Raw genomic sequence first — 21,625 nt, forward strand, 5'->3', positions numbered from 1 at the left:
TTCTAACAAAATGTGACAAGTAGTTACTGTGCGAAAGCACAAGTTAAGATGCCAGGGTAGGTTGTACTTGAGCAGCTGAGATGAGTTTGCCACAGAAGTTGGAAGCTGATGGCTTCTCCTACCACTGTGAGTGACACAGTTCCACAGAGATGGTCTTCTCTAGAAGGCAGATAGGCCCTTTTAAAACTGAAAAATCATAAAATTAAAAATATGAAGGTGCTACAAATAGAAAAACTTGACTAGATTTTCCCCCTATTGTTGAAAATAGATTTTTTCCCCCTCACATAATTCCCTGATTATGGTTTCCCTCCCTCTGCTCCTCCCATCTTCCACTGCCATCTGGATCCACTCCCTTTCTGTCTCTCATTAGAACACAAACAGGCTCCTAAGGGATAATAATAAAATAAAATGTAATATAATAAAATAAAAATAACAAAAAACAAAAGCTAATTCATTGGAATTGGGGAAAACAAACAAACAGAAGAAAAAGAGCCCAAGAAAAGACACAAGAACCAGAGACCCGCTCATTGGCACACCCAGGAGTCCCATAAAGTACTAAACTGGAAGCCGCCGTACATCCACGGAGGACCTGGTGCAGACCCACACAGGCCCTGTGCTTGCTGCCTCCGTTTCTGACTCCACACGAGCTTTAACCCTGTTGGTTTAGAGGACCTTGCTTCCTTGGTGTCCTCCATCGCATCTGCCTCTTACACTCTTTGTGCTTCCTCTTCCAAGGGGTTCCCTGAGCCCTGAGGGGAGGAGTCTGATAGAGCCATCCCGTTTAGGCCACAGTGTCCCAGGTCTCTCCTCTCTGCATAACGTCTGGCTGTGGGTCCGTCTGTTCCCATCTGCTGCAGGAGGAAGCTTCTCTGATGATGACTGAGCACAGCAGATTGTAGTTAGGAGTCAGCTTATTGCTGTGGGTTTTGTTGTTTGGTTTTTGTTTGGGATTTTTTTTTTTTTGATTAGCTATTTCTTTGTTATTTTTAAGGGGGCAGTCTGTCTGTCTGTCTGTCTGTCTGTCTGTCTGTTTAGAACAGTAGTGTTTGTTTTTATTGTAGGTCCCTGGGCTACCTAGTCTGTAGTTCTTGGTCACCCAAGCTGGATTCCATCTCCTGGAGTGGCCTCAAAGCACACTCCCAGTGACACACTTCTTCCATCACGGCCACACCTCCTAATCCTTCTCAAATAGTGACACTTCCCGATGAACAGGCATTAAAGTACGTGATGATCCTGTGGGGTCCGTTCTTATTCAAACCATCACACCTGTGTTTTATGTTATATACTAGATAATTTGCTAAAAATGAGAGGCCTAGCAGGAGAATATTTTTATCTTTGTCTTCTAGAGGATGGCCACTGTATCTCCTCCAGAGTAACGTCCAGCTCTTCTCTGGAAAGGGTCCTGCACTGGTCTGTTCTCATGCGCTCAGTTAGTGTGAGCCATCTCGTTTACAGAGAGTGATGCCAGAAGGAGGCCTTACGTTAACCCTGGTGCTCCATGGCCTGCAGTTAGTGAGGGCGACTGGAACACAGTGTCTGTAAGTCTCAGAGGTGGCCAGGGCCGTGGCTCAGCAGATAAAGACGCTTCCCATGGAAGCCCAGTGTCCTGCATTCAGTCCCCAGGGGCACCTCTGTAAAAATAGAAGGAGAACAACTTCCCGAAGCGTTCTCTGGTCTCCACATATACACTGTGGCACACGGCACACGAGCATGCCTTTTCCACCTCTTGTCCCCCCCACCTCTCTCTCTCTCTCTCTCACACACACACACACACACACACACACACACACACACACACACAAATAATAATAACAATAATACATTTGAAAGCCAGGTGTATTGGCATAATCCGGAGGAGTTTGAGACCAGCCTGGTCTATGTAGTGAGTTCCAGGACAGCTTGAACTATGTCATCAGACCCTAGGAAAACAAACTGAAAACAGTAAAAACAAGTGTGGAGTCAGGTTTAATTCATGTGGACCAGCCCCATCCAGGGCCCCCAGCGTGCGTCCTCCATGCTGGCACTACCGGAAGCATGAGCCCTTGACGTTCTCAGAAAGAGAAGGGTGCCTGAGGTGGTGGGAGGGATGGTGAGGCCGTACATCAGGCTCTCCCGGGTTTTACTTGCCTCTGGCTCTGCTTACAGGGATCAAGGGCAAGGAGAGAAGATTGTGGTTACAAAGCAAAGCACTTACCTTCTTGAGCACGCTTTGTACATCAGAGAGCTGCAGGCTTCCAGAGCTCTTGAGTGCCTTCCTGTCAGGAACTCTGATTGGCCTCAATCTGTTCAGTAACAAAGCAGCAATATTGCTGTGGCATGCTGTTCACCTGTATGCTCTGCTTTCATCGTAGAATCTTCACCGTGTTAGAAAAAATAGGGTGCTGACTAAAATAGGATTTAAAAGGGGTTGAGGATATGGCCCAGTCAGTAGAGTGCTTGCTGTGTAGGCATGAGAGCCAGAGTTCAACCCTGGGCCCCCACATAAAGAAGCCCGAGATAGCATGGGCCGGTAGCCTTAGCACTGGGTGGGCCGAGACAAGAGGAGCCCGGCGCTTGCTGGCCAGTCTTGCTGAGTAGGTAAGCTCCAGGTTTAGTGAGAGTTTGTGTCTTAAAAAATAAGGTCGACCGTGAAGGAGGAAGAGACTCCACATGAATACACATACAAACGAGGTACCAGAAGGTGGACTCTCCCAAACCATTTAGATCTGATTGTCTGGAAGGGGCACGGATGCCATCTACCTCAACCTACCGCCGTGGCACTGTCGCAGGCATGGCAGGTACTACCATGGCTTGACGAAGAAACTTGCCGTCCTTGGCGCTGCACTCTGGGCATATTGCTGTTCCGGACTCCTTCCCGTAAAAGAGCAAAGGATGCTGCCACTGGGGCAGTAAGAGAAGAAAAGGCAATACACAGAGATACAGAGCTAGCATCAGGTGGCCTGAGCTCTTGGGTGGAGAAGCCACAGCCCAAGAAGCTCACTGTGTTTATTATATGGAGTTGAACAGCGAGGTCTAGTCGTTGCATACAGCTGAACAGGCAGACAGAGGTAGCTACTCTTGGTAGGAGCAGCCTCAGTAGGGGCACCATCTTCCAGCTGGTAGACATCCCTGGGGAGAAAGCTATGGCGGACATTTTCTACACACTGGCACTTAGTCCCAGAGAAGACATTGCCATCCCTGGGAGCCTAAGGCTCTGGGGCCCTTGACACGGCCATCCCTTCAGCAGCAGCACACCCCTTGTCTTTCCTGGGGTGCCTGACCATAGGCAGGAAGTGGGTGCTTAGTATGCAGGACCATCACAGGGTCATGGAGTACAGGTGGGATGAAATCCTGCCCACACGCCATTGCTCTAGTCAGGAAAGAGTAACAGTCCCAGCAAATAGGGTCCCAGTGCGGGAGGATGCTCTCTGAGGCCACAAAGGAGCAATGGCAGGCTACTGGTGAGAGAGGCCACCGTGGCACAGGTGGGAGAAGGCGACCTTTAGTCAGAGCTTGCTATGCTGGGAGGCCAGCTCTCACCGCCTCAGCACTGTGGCCATTTGTCTACTGTGGGCCAGGATCCGGGCATTCCAGACAGGTGTTTCCTCTCATGGACCTCTCTCCTGACCTGTAAAAGCTGGGGTGAAAATAGCTAAAGGCCACATTGTCCCATGCTGTCACTGAGGAGCAGTCTACCTAGCAGCCAGCAAAGAGGACAGACATACTGTCTGTATGCTCCTAAAGATCAGAGGTAGCTCAGATGCGCGCAGGCTTTCTGTGGCAGTCACCTGTCTCAGAGGCAGGCCCTGACAGGCAGAGCATGAGCAGCCGCGCCTCTGCCCCCCTCCCTGCAGTGAGATTTCTTTCTCCCCGCCCCACCCCCCTTTCCTGCCCTTGTTTTCACAGGGCAGAAAACACAGTTGGTGATAAAGTTGGCTCTGAGACTGACCCCAGCCTCTGCCTACACCTAAGGGCCCTTTGGTAGCAGCCAGCCCTGCTGAGTGGTAATTAGCTAGATGGGAATTTTCACAGGTGCCTCCCCTGGGAACCGTTTCGCCAAAGAGTAACCCTCTTGTCTAGACCATACCAACCCATAAAGCCATTGTTAGCTGGGATTTCCACTGCCTCCAGTCCTCAAGGGCCCAGAGCATAAGTGCACATTGTGGGAGACCAGCATCCAGGCCTCTCCCGAGAGCCCTGGAGATTCCTCGTGGACTCCAGCATTTAAGGACTGACGTCTCGTTCAGAACTTCTGCTCTGCTTAAATCTAAACACCCTTGCTGCCTCCTTGTATTTGAACCCTTGTCCTGGATTAAGTTTAGAGACAGATCCAATCCAACCGTTCACTTCTGTGTGTGCCAAAGCTGATTCACTGTTAGTGACTAAGACAGGGGACGTTTAACTCTTGGCATAATTTACCTACAGAGATATTTAAGAATTCAGAAGCTAAGGCTGGAAGACTGCCACAAGGGACAGCCTGAGCTACAGAGTGCGACCCTATCTCAAAGTTAACAACATAGATTTGATTTCTAATCAAATGTGCTTCCCATTCAGAAAAGTTCAGATAGGCCGGGCGTGGTGGCACACGCCTTTAATGCCAGCACTCAGGAGGCAGAGGCAGGTGGATCATTGTGATGAGTTCGAGGCCAGCCTGGTCTACAGACAAGTCCAGAACAGCCAAGACTAATACAGAGAGACCCTGTCTCAGTAGGAAAAAAAAAAAAAGTTCGGATAGTAATAATGATGGAAGCATTGATGTGGAGGATGACAGTGTGTGCTGTTAGGCTCAGGACGGAAGGCACCGTGGTCATGGAAACCCTGCTTAGGCATACTCCTGGGAATGGGAATGGGTTTAGCTGTCCAAGGCGCTGTTCAGTAAGTAGAGTGGATGCTCAGAGGTGATGTTAAAAACCAAGATCACCGAAAAGGGAAAGCACACGAGGAGCTGTGCATCCCTGGATAGAAGCCATGGCAGGAGGCGGCACCCAGACCTGCTGGCCTTCTGTCCACCTTGGCAAGAATGGTAGCGAGCCGGCCCACTGGAGTAGGAGGGTTGACGGTGGCTGTTCCCATGCAGAGCTCTCAGAGCATGCTGGCGCTGTGCTGAGCATGTTGTACCCTAGTTTTATATGTACCAGAAACTGACAGATGCGAGGTCTCAAGAAAACCACCAGCATGTTCCAGTAACCAATCTTACCCATGTCTGCCTTCTTCCAAACATGGTCTTGGGTGCTTCCCCTCCCCTGCCTCACAGAACAGAGGAGAGCAGATGAGGCCTAACCCGAGGGCAAGGAGCATGATTCATCTGAGTGGCCTCCAGAACGCCCCATTCATCTTGGGCAGTTACTAATTTTCTAGGTGAAACTAACAGGAGTGTTCTATGAAAACACTGAACAGACACACTTGAATGCCTCCTGTGACCCAGCATATGTAGACAAAGAGGCAAAAACAGAAGCCAGGCAGCCTAGAAGCATGGTGGGGAGAGAGGAAATAGTAAGCTGGTAGAGACCAGCTGTGTTGGGGGTAGAAGCTCAGGACTGAGATGAGGAGCCACAGCAGACTCCTTAGGAAGAAGTAATCACCAAACCATGTTCGAAAAACAAGTGCATGTTGAGGCAGAAGGAATGGGGCATGCCTGCAATCACAGCGTCAGGAGGCTAAAGCAAAGCCATCAAGAGCTCCGGGCAAGCCTTGCCTACAGAGAAGATTGTCTTTAAAGAAAGATCAAAAGGCACATCTTAGATGGACAGAAAGGGGATTCACACAGCTGACTGCTGTAGATGTTCAGGAGGCTGCAAACACCCAGGTGACAAGAGTTGGCTCTTTTTCTTTTTCTCCCTAAGTAGAAAAATGACAACAAAACAAACAACAAAACCCTGCAGCGTCATCTCTCTGCAGGGAGTCTGCGTTTGCTTTTCATGCTTGAAACATTACTCTGGTACCCGGGAGGCGGTGCAGCAGGTAAAAGGCCTGGTATGCAAGCCTGATGGCCTGAGTTCAGTCCCGGGGCCCCACAGTGGACAGAGAGAACTGACTCTCCAAAGTCATCCTCTGACCTCTCAAACATCACATACACAATAATAAGAAACAAAATGACAGTTTTTGTAAAGTATCCTGACAATGGATGAAGCATTATGGGAGCAGCAACAGGAATGCCTAAAGGGGGGTTATTGCCACAATCCAGAGGGGAGACAAACGTGGTGAGATCCAGGAAGTGTGACAGGAGGGAGTGAGGCGGGGTGATGTAGATGCTCCTCCCCCTCCCCCCCCCCCCCCAAGGTGGAGGCGGCAGGAGCTGGTGAGGCTGGAGAAGGGCGACTTCGGACTCCTTCACTGGAGGGCCAGTCCCTGAGCCTGGGAAAGAGCTGAGCAGTCTTGACGTAAAGATTCCGCTGTAAAAACATGACGTGGCCTTAAGTCGTTGCCCTACAATAGAATAGGATGCTTTAATCATCCCCAGACTTCCCAGTGACCTGGGAGCACATGACAGATATGGCTCTGTAACCCCTACCCCAGACCTGCTGAGCCAAAGCCAGGTACAGAGGCTGGAATCAGCCTCCCACGCTGCCTGGTGCCCCCAGTGCTGCCAGCCCAGCACAGGTCATGCAAGTGCTGGCCAGCCACCGCTCTGTTTCAGGTTTCCAAGGCCAGTATTGATAGCCTGAGTGCTATCGACCAGTATCTCTGCCCAGATGCCATTGGTGCCAGCCCACTTCCAGCCCCTCTGTCACTGTTCAATAAGCCACTAGGCACATTCCCAGATAACGAGTTGAAGATGAAGTGAGTGAGGTCACTGACTGGGCCAGCACAGGCCTCATTGCTGTGGTGGCTTTCCCTGGACGGCAGGCATATCCTCATAAGTGGAGAACCTTGAAAGAGTGCTTTCCTGAGTGGCAGGAGTGTTCCCATAAATTAATGTTTTTCATAAGGCCCAAGGCTCTGACTGATCCAGTCCTCATGAATCGAGGATTGGTTCTGGACATCCCAGGGGCTTGGGCTTTCTGGAGAGATTTATAGTACTTCCCACTCGTGTTGAGGCCAGGAAAAACATCACAGCTCCCTCAGCACTTTTGGGTTTTGTTCCTGTGGGGGTGGTGAGGGCAAGAGAGGTGTGCTGAGCCAACACCACTTTGAAAGCAAAGCAGCCAGATTTGTTTTCCAAAACCTCAGTGAAATCCCCATGCTCTCTAAGGGCGTAACAGCTATCCTGTCCTCTGCCCATCTCTCCCAGGGGAGCATCTCGGGCTTGGCTTCTTCACCCTGTGGATTCTGCGGTGTGGGAGCCAGGCCAGAGCTGGCTGGAGCGCACCACCTAGTCATGCCTGCCCTGCCTCTGGTCCCCAGCCGCACATTCCCTGTGCTGAACTGAGATGAGTTCATCTGCTCCCTCTTGTGAACCTCTTCTTCCAAACTGATGCTAACGACTGACAAGTAAATATCACTTGAGCCTGACTGACAGGAAAGGCGAGTTAGGATAGTTCCTCTTGCAGCCCAGGCCTGGCAAATCTGACCAAATTCCAGGTGAACAGTACCCTGATGGAAGGAAATGTGACTAGGTTGACATCTTACAATAATTTTGTCAGAGTACCTGCTTACCAAGCAAGATTAAAAAAAAAAAAACCAAAAAACAAAAAACAAGTTAGACCAATGCTCTGGAAACTCAAAGCAAACAACCAGGTCTGATGCCTATTTGAGAGTGATAGCACAGAGATGCCTCAGAGAAAATGACTGCCCTCCACCAGAGGGGAGTGTGGCTACAGAGAAGGACATATGCCAAGCCTAAGATCCGAGCATGCTGTCATGCTTAGGTCTCTGTAGGAATGGGTCCTTTGTTTGGGGAGAAGGAGCATAGGGAAGTGGGGGTCAAGAATGGAAGTTAGGAAGCAGAAAAGGCCAGGTAGGCATGTGGCTACCCAGCCAGGTAGTGCCGGCATGCACAGCAGTGGACCCATGCGCTTGACTTGCCAAGCATCCACAGATGTAAAATCCCCACACTAAGGAAGCTTTGTTTAGCAGAGAGAGGTCCATTTTAAGTAAGAGAAGAAATTGAGCCAAAGAAGGGTTCTGCTCTGTGGACTGCGCTGACTCTGGAAATTATATTACAACCAGAAGGAAGATGGGTCCGAGGAAGAAGTGCCTGGGGCCTTATCAGTTATGAGGGTGAAGACACCCCCCAGCCCTACCCCCAGCCCCGCCCCACCCCCAAACCATAGCAACCGGATTTGACTCTCCTGATGAAGTTCCTGGTGTTGGAAGGGAAGTGACTTGATGTGGAAGGATTTTCAGTGTTGTTATGTGGAACACACAGATCCCTCCCAGTGAGAGAGGGAGCCCAGTACTCCATATAAGCAAACCTTGTAGACATTGGAATGTTTATGTTTGCCCAAAATGGCTCTGGCTTTTTACACAGCTGTAAAGCGTATTTAACTCCCAAATATAAAGCACTTCTTGACTACTGTTTCATAGCGTCATAAAACGAGGCTCGGTTGCGTAGGTGCTCACTGTTGTCATCCCTATCTTTTTACGCAAGTCTGTTTCCTGATATTGTTATTCCAGTGGGAAAAAAAGGAACCCAGTATAAACTACCTTTTTACAAGCAGCCATAAGAAGGCCCAAAGACAATAAGGAGCCTCTGCATTTATATTTTTAACCCAAGATTACTAACTAGCGGGGAAGCAAAGTTGCTTTAATTACGAATGTTTCTCATTGTGGTCAGGAGTGTAAGTCAGTAACAGATGTTCATTTTCCCCAGCTCAACTGTTCTTAATTCCTTCTCAAACATGGAGAGAGAAATCTTTAAACATTTGCCAAAGTTCAATTAACATGCCTGGCTGATGGTGGAAAATGCCCTACTTTGTTTCTCCTCGGCCATCTACCTGCCCTGGCTGCCCATGCCACAGAGCACAGGGAGAGGGTCCAGTTGGCATGAGTTTTATGACCACAGAGTTAATTTGCAGAGAAAGCCTTTGGCAGGAGGGGTCTGTTCACCATTTTATATATTTACTTATTTACCTTTTTCAGTTATAAATAAAATTGCACCATAAAACATTGTAGTGTAATGGCAGGAAGCCCAGTGCGCGTTGCTGTTGTTCTGCAAGCGCTTAATGGCTTGCTCTCTGCGTGTGCAATCGTAGAAATCACGTGTAAGAATATGTTTACGGCCGAAGCTGTGTGACTTGGTTTATCATGTTTTTCCTGTGTCGTGTGGGAACAGACGGCTGTTCATTATTAGAAGGCCTTTTCCTAGGGATAACAGGATCTAGCGGGTAAGAGTTGAGGTAAGAAATCCAGCGACATCAGAGACTGTGGAGCCACTGGGCCTGTGAAGTCTTGACGGCAAGCAGGGCAGTGTGGTTGTAACGTTTCGCCTCAGCCCCCCAGATGCGCCGTCTCTGCGTATTCAGTGAGTCCAGCTGCACAGAGCAGATGCAAAAGGTAAATAAATGATAGATGACAGACAGACAGACAAGCAGGCAGGCAGACAGACACAAAAGGTAGATCCAGCCAGTCTTCCTAGGCAAAAGAAATGCTATGTGCCCTCCACGTGCAGCTAAGTCTAGAATCTACCCCAAATTAGTGGGACCTTGATATAATTTGCACTTGGGGCTTAGGTTTCTAAACTGTCACTTTTATAAAAATGCAGTCATAGAAAACACTTCTCCCGGGTGTTGAAGCTGACAAGAATGCCCCAGGAATTGGCCAAGATAACCACTTCCAGGATGAAGCATGGGCCGCTCGGGCCGCTCGGGCCGCTCAGGCAGTGCTGACGCTGAGTCTCTACCAAGTTTCCTGAGGTGCTGCTCAGTGATGTTTCCTCACTGGAAAATGCATCTCTATAGTCTCTGACACACAGGTTGTCCCTTGGAAAATCTGTCCCTAAATTACAACCTTAGGGACTGGCAAGGGTTTGTGGGTTTACCTTGAGACACATGGAACATTCTGCTTATGGTACAAGACAAAAACACGGGAAGAAACTGCCTCTAGACCCGAGCTGAGGGCTGCTGTTACAGTATGGATGTTATCTGGGATGCCTCTGCCTCTTCAAGCATGCTGTGGGTGCGGCTGAGCTCGACTGATTTGACTATGTGGGTCATTTATGCGAAACACTGATCCCAGTAGAAGGGCGGGCAGTCTGACTGCTCAGTGGTGTGAGCACTTTTTTGTGAGCGCCTGCATTCTTATCTCTGTGGGGTCAAAAAGATCTGGAGCCTTCCCACCTGCGGAAGAAGAACACACTTTCTGAGGGAGTGCGTCACCCTCCTGTTCTCCACATAGTCAGGAAGCTCTTCTGTATCTGCCAGGCTTAGCTGGGGCTACGTGAATGTAGCCCAAGCTGTTGTCGAGGCGTTGCAGGGTTTGAAATCTGAAGCTCAGATTCAGAAAATTGAGTGGGCAGTGGTCTGAGAGGACACGGCCAGGGGGTAGGGGACCGTGGTGAAGTCCGCTGCCTGACTGTGAGTGCTGGCTTCCTGTGGATTTGGTGTGAGAAGCCAAATGGCAGCACAGTGGAAGGGGACCAAAAACCCAGTGCCAACTTCTACCCCCACCCCACCAGGGGATGATTGCCAAGGACAAGTCACCGGGCCTGGTCTTGGCCTCTGTAGGACAGATGGATGGTGTAGGTCCTCTGGCCTTGCAGTGTTATCATTCTGTGGCCTGGTGATGACAGCCTAGAAAGAAGCATAGGTGTGTTAACTCCACTCCCCAACCCTCAGGAAGAGCCAAACCGATGGAATTATTAGAATCATAGGCGTGGTAGCAGAAAAATGTAAAACAGAGTCCAGGCTTCTTGGGACGTAGAACTGACCTGGAAGACGTACACTAAAGGCCACCCTATGGCCAGGGGACTGGGGACATAATAAGGGCCTGAGCTATAGGGAGTGGAGAAGAGCTGGAAGGACATCACCAGCAGGGTCCCAGAAGAGAACGCTGCCTCAGAGGATTTTCAATATGGCTAGGAAGGAAGTGCCAGCACAAGGTGTCCAAGGAGAAGGAAATTCAGACCAACTTTGCATAGGTTAGACTTGAGAGAAGCACATTTCCAAGTCCAAGAGGCATGGGCGTTGCCGGCGGGCACTGAGGTGACGCCTTTGTCGCTGCGTTTCTATTTGTGTTGTTCCTGGATGCAGGTTCCTTCCTACTCTGGGGTGATGATGGTGGGTGGGTGTCTTCCTGGCTTGCCCTCTCCTTGTGCAATTCCCAGAAAAAGGCCAAAGCAGCCCTCAGGCCTCCCGTGGGATCGCCACACGGGGAAGTGGCCCCCACAGAAGCATGGGTCAAGCGGTTATCTGTGTTACACACAAGGGGAGGAAGCAGGGTGGAGCAAGGCACAGCTGCCATGACCAGCTGTCCCAGGTCACAGAAGGACCTGGCCTGTCCTCGTCCATTTAATAAAACGACTCCCATGCAAACTAGCTGCTGGCACTTGGAGCAGGACAGGATCTGCGCGCTGGTGACTTTGGAGTTCTCCTTGTAAATGTGTCATTCATCCCACTTCCACATAAGCCTTGATGGGGCTTCCCTTATTTTTATTGTCACTTGCTTGGGGACTGATAGGTGTAGTTATATCAGGGCACAGCTGTTCCTGTTTACTGCCTTTAATAGAGGTCTAAGAATAAACACTTAGACCTGTTAGTCCCTGGGAAACTTGGTGCTTATCTCCTTGTGGCATCCTTTGTCTGCTGAGCTATTTTGAAACAACCCGAGAGACTGCGCCACCGAGAATGCAGAATTTGCCATCTGACTTTGAGGGTATCCACAATGACCCTGAAAGAAAGAGGTGAAGTCAGAAGGGAGGAAAGTGCCCAGCCACCCTGTTCTGAGGAAGAAAGATGCGCCACTGCGCACCCAGGTCTGTGCTGACCTCTTGCCATCTGTGCGCCCAGAGACAGGCTCTTCCACACACTAACTCGGCTGTTGCCACTGCCAGCTGGCACTATGCAGTTCCTTTTCCAGGGGCCTTAGTTGGGGCTTGGAGGGAGGCGTCAGGTCCCTGCGATCTACACAGTGTGCTTGTTGGCAGTCTGAGTTGAAAGCCCTATTCTGATCCACAGGCCATCCCATAGATGAGGTGAGACTTCCGTGTCACAGCTATTGCAACATCTCCTGAGTCACTTTTGAAATCAGCTGAGCCCCATGTAAAGGATTGTAGCCTCCATGGAAGTAGCCCCATACCCAACCCTTGCTGTAGAACATACACCGTGATGATTTGCACCATGAGAGATGATGGGTCCAGCAGGCCAGGCTGAAGGAAGTCTTTCTCTGAGGGCTTGACTAGGATGGTCACACCAGAGCTGAGGAATCTGGAGGTGGCATCAGGTAGCAGGAATTGAGCAAGCCCCAGATTAAGCAAACAGAGGCAAGCATCTGGCAAAGATGGGCAGGGCCTGAGGAATGTCAGTAGGGTCAAGTCCTAGGTAAGGCAGGGACTCCACAGCAGAGCTGCAACCTGTGCCTGGTAGCCAGAGTTTCAGCCATGCCCAAGACCTTGGGCAACAGAGTTGATCAACTGTGTCACCTACTGGGGCTCCCGCTGACCATAGATCTTGAAAAATCTAGAAAGAATTAAAAAATACCACCTGCCATCCCACTTGACTTAGCTTGAGAAGACATATGGGCCTTCCCAGTGAAAATGCTAGCTGTGAGTGTCTGAGCACCTAGTCACTCACCAAATCCTTGCATGTGGAATCCACAGCAAGAGGAGGAAGTGGCAAAGAAAATCAGTGAGCTGCCCAAGGCTGTGGAGTTGAATCTTTAGTGAAGCCAGTCTTAGAAGAAAGGCATAGAAACTCAGGCAAAGCATCGTCAGCCACTGGGCGCTCTTCCTGAGACCCCGGCCTTCTGACCCGTCCTGACACCACGTCGGGATGCTTCGCACACAGGACTGTGCATGCAGCAGGCAGCTGTGGCTTCTGCCCACTGGTGGCCCCGTCATCACCATGCCCACTGTGAGTTGCACTTGCTCTTAGAGCCCACTTTCAGCAGTCTAGTGAGTGGGAAAGCCTTGCCCTTCCAGTCACTGTTGCACAGGTGTCATCCCTGTGACATTTGATTGAAACCCAGCTCGACTGATGGGGACGCCTGCCTGGTACACACAGTGTATATAAAACCACATCTCTGGTGCTGATAGGAAGCCAAGCAGGCTTCTTAAACATCAGAAGTACTCTCATAAAACTCATTTTTCAAGCAGCACAGGCTGTAGTTTCCACATGGGACAAAGTGTGAAACTAAGCTTTTATGAGAGCGCGCTGAGATGGGCATGAACGCTCAGTGACTCTCACGACATTATTCCGTAGAGAAGCAACTTATTTTCTGTTGTGGCACATTTTCATGTCCTGGGCTCTGTCTGGAGAGAGACAATTACCCCCTTCGCAGTAGAAACTCTGCTTGCCTGCTGACAGACTCTAACATTCTCTCTGGCCACTGCAGGACCCTCTCACTATTATCCTTCCTCCCCAGGCCCCCTAGTGAGCTTCTCTCAGGGTAGCCTAATGACTTCCTTGGCTGTGTATCCCTACCTTAACTAGGAAGGGCACACGTTTCTATAATAAGCTTTGGCCAGAGACATAGCACTGCAGACAAGACACAACTCCAGCAGATGGCTTGTGCTCAGACTTCAGAGAGAGCCCTCAGGCTGATGGGGAGGGAGGGGTGAAGGGAGAGGGGGAGGGAGGAGGGGAGCTGTGGAGGGGAGACCGTGGTGGGGAAGGGGAGCTGTGTGGGGCAGCCCAGGCTTGTAATCCCAGCACTAGGGAGGTGGAGGCAGGAAGATCCGTCCAAGGTCATTCTCCACTATACAGTGAGTTAAAGGCCAGCCTGGGCTACTTGAGATCATGCTGTTAAAAAAAAAAAAAAGTAATCCCTCTTCTCAAGTCTAGCCCACCCCTGTCCTTGCATGCTTCACGGTGTGGTGGGTGCCCAAGGCCTGCACACCTCATCTGAGAGATGGCGGTGTGCCTGTTTATCCCTAGGTCTCCAGTAATGTGAGTGAATTAATGAAAATGTAACCCTAACTGCAATGAACCTATAGTTATATATTTACATTTCATATAATTCAGCAGAATCCTAAATCAGCATTATATTTCTCAAAAGCATTCTAAATTAGCATCCTAATCTCCTCTATTAGAAAAGTAAATCATACCTTAGGCATCTCTATTTATTTTTGGCAAAAAAAAAATTCTAACTAAATTTGTTCCTCCTCACACATACCTATGCACACACACATATGTACACTTACGCACACACAAACACGATTTGCGGTATTATATGGTCATCCGTGTTCCGCAACACTTTACTGCTGGACAGCATTCCCGGCCTCATAACAAGATCATTTCTTCTTAGCTTCATGGGTCATCTGTCATTTCTTTTTAGCCAAAAACATTTTAAATACTAGTGAAAACAGTAGTATCACCCAGCACTGATAGACTACATAACTGTGTGGCAGAACATATTGTACATGCTACATCATCCCACCAGTGCGGTGAGCTCGGCCCCAGCATTCTTCCCAGTGTGCACTGAGGAAATGGGGGTCAAGGAGGTAGAATGCCGAGGCTGAGGCCAGCAGACGATTCCAGAGAGCCCAGATCTTCACACAGGATCCTCCTGAGGCCCCACTCCCAACCCAGGTAGTTTGGTTTAGTTTTTGCAGTAGTGCTAACCTAGTTTCGTGTTTGTGTGTGTATGTGTGTGTCTGTCTGTCTGTCTGTCTGTGCCTGTGTATGTACACATGTGTGCCTCTGTGTGTGGAGTGGGGTGTCTGTGTATGCACATGTGCTATCACCCCCCTTGTGTATACCCTGGCACATTTCAAGCCCTAATATCATTGCCATGGTTCCTTCATTCTATCATATAAAATCCCAGTGCCTTTTTAACTCAGCATCATCACCAGATACCTACATGGACTATGCCATGGCACACCATCCTTCAGTGCTGGCAGGCTCTGCATGGTCTGTTCCCAAGCATGGGCTGAAGACCAGCTCAGACCAGGAATGAGCTGAAGGCATGAGAACAGTCCGGAGGTCATCATATACATACATGTACACACGCATATACATACAAGCACACACACACATACAAGCACACACATACACATATGAACACACACACATACACATACGAGCACACACACATATATACATACAAGCACACACACATATATACAAGCATACACACATATACACATACAAGCACACACACATACATACACATACATACACAGTCACAATCATATATACAAGCATGCACATATACACAAACATTTACATGTACATGTGCGCACACACTAGAACTTTGCTGTGAGCATGGGAGGGTGACGAGTGAGTGTTGGTACTTTTGTGTACGTTTGTGCTTACCCACACTCTCCTCCCGCTAAGGTCCCAGCTCCTTTGCTGTCCTAGGCAGCTGCACTTCCCTGGGTCAGGCTGTCCCCATGAGGCAGTGTTGCCGAACACAAATGACCATATAATACCTCAAATCATGTTTGTGTGTGCATAACTGTACAGGGGTGTAGACGGGTGGTTGCTGGGGACGGGCAGTGATATCCCAAAGTGAGCTGAGCCCAGGGCAAGGGTATGAGTCTTCCAGTAGCAGCACATGGTCCTGGAGGAGTCACTCACGTTCGTCATTGTCATCATCCGTCCAGCTGATATGGACCATTGTTTCAGCGACGGTGAAGTGCCTGCTGCTGGTGAGTGGATTCGTGATAGACGTGCGGTGGGCATCAAGGTGTCCTGCTGATGTGTCTGCCAGCACCTGACACCCAGGAGGGTCTGAATTTGCTGTTACTGCAGTTACCACTGGTGCCTGGATATTAATGGCCTGCGTTCTAAAAAGTGGCATATCTGGAAAGGCGGGCTATGTTGTCCAGACGTCACTGTTGTGTTTAGAGCTACAGATGATGAGGAGTTTTCTATAATGGTAAGGGGCCTCACCTGCAACGGGAAGTGAGAGCCGAGATGGAAGAGAAAGGACAAGATGGGAACCTACCCTAGTGGCCCATGAGAAAAACTGGCAGAAACAGCTGGGCTAGTGGCCGTGACACGGGGTCTGCCCAGATGGCAGCTGTGAACAGGTGTGTGTAGGGTTAGGGGACCACTCTGATATTTTTCATGTGATTCACAAACCTTTTAAAACCTTTGCCAACAACCTGCAAGAATTTCTGGGCTGTCCTGTGGAGTATGACTGTCCTTTCCCAGAGTCCTCTCCACTAGCTCTGCTTAGTTCCCAAACGGGAAGCTCTGCACGAGCAGCCTTGGCACAACAGCCCTCCCTACATCTCCATCGCGCCTGCCTGGGCCCCGTGATGAGGAGGTAAAGGTGGGAAATTCAACCTAGAAAAGATCAGAGTTGCTAGGTTTTCCATTCAACAAAGCAGGTTAAGTTACGTTTTGGTTTGTTTTGGTTTGGTTTGGGTTTTCAAGACAGGCTTTCTCTGTGTATCCTTGGCTGTCCTGGACTCACTTTATAGACCAAGCTGGCCTTGAACTTACAGAGATCTGCCTGCCTCTATCATGACTGCTGATCATGTTCACACTGCCAAATCCTTGTCTAAGAAGCTCAAAGAGGTGTCACTTGCCTGGGCTCACATAGCCAGCTTGTCACGGGCAGCACATGGGCTCAGCCTGTGCCTCGAGCCTGGACTCCGATGGCACTGGGTTGGAGATGGAGACACTCCCCCAGCACTGCCGAGCCAAGGCACACGGGGTTGGCTTCCTTGGGCTCCTTCCTGCCTCTTCTTTGTTTATGAAGATGCTATAAAATCATAGGAGGCCATCCTCATGCAAGTATATAACGTAGTTTAGCGTGCTGCCCTCATACGCCTCTCCCCTTCCTCCTTTCCCTAATTCCTGAACTTGTTTGCTTGTTTGCTTGTTTGTTTTGAGACAGGTTCTCACTGTGTAGCCCTGGCTATCCTGGAATTTGCTTTGTAGATCAGGGTGGCCTCAAACTCATAGAAGCCCACCTCTGCCTCCTGAGTGCTGGGATTGAAGGCGTGCGCCACTAAACCCCGCTTCTGAGCTGGCTTTTCTAAAAGCATTATCTGTGACATGTGTATGTAGTAGGAGGTAGGTTTTTTTCCCTCCTGCCCTTAGCTCCCAGAATAATGACTCCTGTGACTCATTAAAGATTACACAAATGTCTAGGCCGTATAGCTAGGCCCTTCTCTAACTAGCTCCTAACTTAAAATAACCCATTTTTCTAATCTGCATTCTGCTGCCTGGCTGGTTACCTGAGCTCAGTCAGGCACCATGCATCCGTCTTCCTCACATCTTCCTGCAAATCTCCCGCAGCCTACCAGAAGTCCCACCTATGTCCTGCCTCAGCCACAGGTTCTTAATTGTCAAGTGTTTCATCTGTATAGTGCACAAGGCATTCCTTCTATACATACATGTGGTATTATGAGCGCTTGTCTGATACAGTCATCCATTTATCTGAGTTCTTACTGCACACCAGCCCTCCTATGCTGGGTGTGCTGTTGACAGTAATACTAATCTTTAAATTAAACTTACAAAGAAGATGTTTGTACCACTTTTGTGACAAATAAGAAGCTAGTAGCCTGTCCTTCAGCTAACAAAAGCCAGCGTGAGAATGCAGGGAGCCCAGCTTTGACAGCTCTTTGTTTTAGGAGAGAACTAACTATAAACAGGCTGTGCTCAGACTGCATTCTCCGTGCAGTCCCCTGGGGCCCACGGTGCACCAGTGACTAGGGCAACACTGCACATTTCCCCAGCCCAGGGGCTGCGGAGCTGCTTTCCTCCTGGCCTCACACTACTGTTGACTCTGAAAGTGCCCTACATCATGGCACCTCTGCCTGTCTGCTTCGGCTTTGGCCCATGTGGTTCCCAGCACTCCCTCTCCTGCCGCCTCAAGGTCTGGTCCCTTTTGATCCAGTTTAGTTTTCAAGTTTTATCTTCTACTGGGCTTCATTAAGGGGGCTCCCCACCTTCCCCCCCAGGTTGTAAATGCTGAGTGGTTCTTGGTGTTCAGGTGGACAAATTAGCCCAATTAGATGGCTAAATCAGTCAGGCTTACTTCTGAAGTCCTGCTGAAGAGCCCGTCCAAATCACAGCACATTAAAGGACAGCAGCGTGCGACCATCTTATGTAATGCCCTACTTAGAAACTGCCATAGAGGTTTGCTCAGGACAGACCAGGAAAGCTGTGGCCAAGTGGCACTCAGTCTGCAAGTACAGCAGGGTTTGCTAAACCCACTTATCATCCTGAAGCCTTGTTTCAGTCAAACCTTTTTCTCTTACCCTACTCTCCCCAAGAGCTCCTAGCAAGCACAAAAACAGAAAGGCCTGGATTCTGCCTGAGTTAGCAGTAAAGAGCCAGCAAACGCAAAGGAAGAGGGGCCCTGTGGTGAGCTCTGTTAGGGAGGCAGTCCAGGGGCAAGTGGCATTCCTTCATCACTGCTGGAGAGCACAGACACATCTCCACCCGCTCAGCTTCCTCCCACCTCAGAGTTACTGCAGGGCCGAGTGAGATAAAGCATAGGGCTTCCTTGGAACCTAGCGGGCACTCAGTAAGTAAGCAGTCCCCTCTGTCCTGGACCTTTTCAACTTTCAGCCTCAGATGATGGCGTCCTTGGCTGCTGGCTCAACTGCTCTTCAAACAGTCTTATTAATGCCTATTAAAATGAAACCCAATAAAAGTGCCAATATTTGGTGTTGAAATAATTGATGTTGCAGAGCGAGCCTATGGGGCACCGAGGCAGGCCCCTGGTGCAATTTAGTCCCACACCTGGGGGATGGACTTCACAACTGTAATTGCTACCATATAATTCTTATTAATGTTGTGCTATAATTCCTATTTATTCCACGGGGCTTGTAAATGCATTAGGACTTGTCAACATATTATTTTACACTGTTTATGATCTGTAGAATTATGTCCTTCAGGGTTGTATTGTGCAAAAGTGCAAAATAAATGGCTTTGGGCCTCCCTCATTAAAAAGAGTAAAATGGGACCACTGTTGAAGTGGTCCTCCATCGCAGCTGTCCTGAAGCCAGAAAAGCCGATTCTTAATTCAAGTCCAGGCAAAGCTCTTTCATCGTTAGGAATAGAAAAGGATTTGTCTTCCATTCTGAGTGGCCATACAAGTCAGTGTGTGGCTAGAAGGCCATGAGATAGGTCGGTGGGGAAGGAATGTCTTCTCTACCAGAAGCCAGACCTGCACCTCAGAGCTCTCGGCATGTCTGCCCTCCTTGCTCCTTGGCGTGGGGTAACCTCCATCTAGTTCCACAGTAGCCTCCATAGGCTAAAGATTCTACAGGCACCCCGTCTTCAGGGCAGGTAGCCAAAGTGTATGATGTGTAATTTCCTCCCTGAGCCATTTGCATTTTCTAGACTAGGAAAACAGAAAGCCAAGGGACAGAGTTCTGCCCATGTCTGGATCTAGCGTGTGTGTAGATTGAGAGGGGGTCTGTCATCGGTGATGGCTTGTGCTTGGGCCCCTGCAGCCTTCCTGGTCCCTTTGCAGCCACAGGTGGGCCTACCTACCGTCTCATCACGTAAGGAAGGCTTTGTTCCGCCAGTTCCCAGCTGGGCATTCCTGAAGCTTTTACCCTGGTCCTGCTGTCCTGCAGCTGGGGCAGGCCTGTGGGGAAGGGGCAGCTTCTGATGGTCCTTGCGTATCTCTTCTGCTCCACAGGCAGCGAGTATGACGAGGAGGAGGTGGACTACGAGGAGTCAGACAGCGACGAGTCCTGGACCACAGAGAGTGCCATCAGCTCGGAAGCAATCCTTAGCTCCATGTGCATGAACGGAGGGGAAGAGAAGCCCTTCGCCTGCCCGGTTCCCGGGTGTAAGAAGAGATACAAGGTAAAGACAGGCCTCTTCCCTTCCCCAGGAGTAACTGCCTGCCAGAGGAGCCCTTGGAAGACAGCCACCCCTTCACAATCTGGTGGTTGGTTGGTTGGTTGGTTGGTTTGGTTTGGTTCCGGACTCACTTTGTAGGCTAGACTGGCCTCAGATTCACAGAGATTCACCTGCCTCTGCCTCCCAAGTGCTGGGATTATAGGTATGAGCCGCCATGCCTGGCTCACCCCTTTCCCAATTTTAAAGAGAGCCTGCCCACAGGCCAAGGATACCTCCTCTCCTGTGCTCATGGGTACAAGGTCCTCACACACATGTGCCCAGTGCCCTCCAGTGGGGATCGGCTCGGGTTCTGGATTATTGGCAGGGTTTTCTCCTTTGACTTGTGTGGGAGATTAGAGTTGAAGGGCTCATTTGTAGGAGGCCTCTGGGTAGGTCCTCTTAGCATGCTGGGTCATGGTAGGAGCCTGTCAGCGTAGCTGGAGCATCCGTGGTGGGGTCTGGGCTTGGCATGCAGGACTACGCTCCATCCAGCACCAGAGAAGCAGAATGGGGACTGTGTCAGCCTACTTAGTGCCAAACCCTTTCTTCAGTGGACAGATTTCCAGGTGGCAGGGCCTGTAAAAGCCCCAGGCAGTTTACAGAGCCTTCTGGAAAACAGGGCAGGGTGTTTACTTCTCCTCACTCCCCATAAAAGACCTGGAGAAGAAATGCTTTGATTTTTCCCCTCACCCCAGCTTCTCCTCTGTGTCTACCTGCTGTGTCTGACAGTCCTAACCACTAGATGACTTGAGTGCTGTGCCACTAACTTTTCTACTGAGAAAACTGGTAAGGACAAAACAGTAAAAGGAACCAACAAGGAGAAATGCCTGCAGGAAGTCCCCACAGGTGTTAGCAGCTCTTTAAAATTCAGCTGTGGTAGAAATGAAAAGCCCCCAGGTATGCCTGGCAGACTTGACTAGTCTGCACAGGCTGACTAGTTTTAAAGGCTTGGAGCACTTCCCACACTGCTCCTTAAATATGTCTCTGAACTCAACTGAACAATTTTCAGTGCTTTAACCTCTGCTGTTATCATGCAGAGCTCATGACAGCATCACCAAGCGACATGAGCCACCTCCCTGCCCTGTGATCTGCCAGATGGCCTCATTAACAAAATCACAAACCCTAGGACAGAGCTGCGAGATGCCATCTTGAAGGGTGGCTCAGGCCAGGTCAGCACACATCACAGAACACGCATGTGCAGCTTCTGTATCAAGGCTTAGAGGCACAGGCGAGGGACCTCCAACACAGCATAGTGCACCAAAGGGCAAAGAGAGATGGGGGCACCCCAGAGGGCAGCCAGCCAGGGAGCACCTGTTTAGCTGTGCTTGTCCTGCGTGTGCTGGGCCCATTCTCTCCCTGGCAGCTGCTCTTCTCACCGCCTCCTCCCACGGGCCTGAGCACTGTGTGAGCAGCGCCTTGCAGCCTTGCACACCAGCCATAGTACAGAGGGGTCTAAGTAATAGCTGACATTGAGGGGACTACTGACAAGGAGGTGCAGTACCAGCTCCCCCTTTCACTCTGGGCACCCTTCCTCCTTAACTCTAGCTACATTCTTTTCTTGTTTGTAATTTGTGCCCCAAGCCATTTCTACCTTCTTATTCTTTTTAGGTCTCCAGCATTATCTTCCTCTAACTCTCTCTGCCTGCGTTGACAGGGGCTTGAATGTTCTCTCCTTTTAAGGCCAAGAGCAAACATAGCGACCCTGTGCTGGAGCTGATCCGCTCCAGGTACATTACCTAACAGATGACAGGGCGCATCCATGCTCCGTGGCCCTAATCACTGTGAGAGAAGTG

The 21,625-nt window shown here is 49.9% G+C and overlaps 1 protein-coding gene across 1 annotated transcript in view; it reads left to right on the forward strand.

Moving 5' to 3' along the window:
• JAZF1 (JAZF zinc finger 1) overlaps window positions 1–21,625 on the forward strand; it is a 288,104-nt gene that overhangs the window by 259,708 nt on the left and 6,771 nt on the right. Inside the window, exon 4 of the mRNA XM_084786339.1 lies at window positions 19,627–19,796. Coding sequence (XP_084642465.1) covers window positions 19,627–19,796 — 170 coding nt within the window. The remainder of the gene's footprint in view (window positions 1–19,626; window positions 19,797–21,625) is intronic.

This window comes from Acomys minous (genome assembly GCF_964271855.1).
Source record: "Acomys minous genome assembly, chromosome: 6".
Taxonomy (NCBI): domain Eukaryota; kingdom Metazoa; phylum Chordata; class Mammalia; order Rodentia; family Muridae; genus Acomys; species Acomys minous.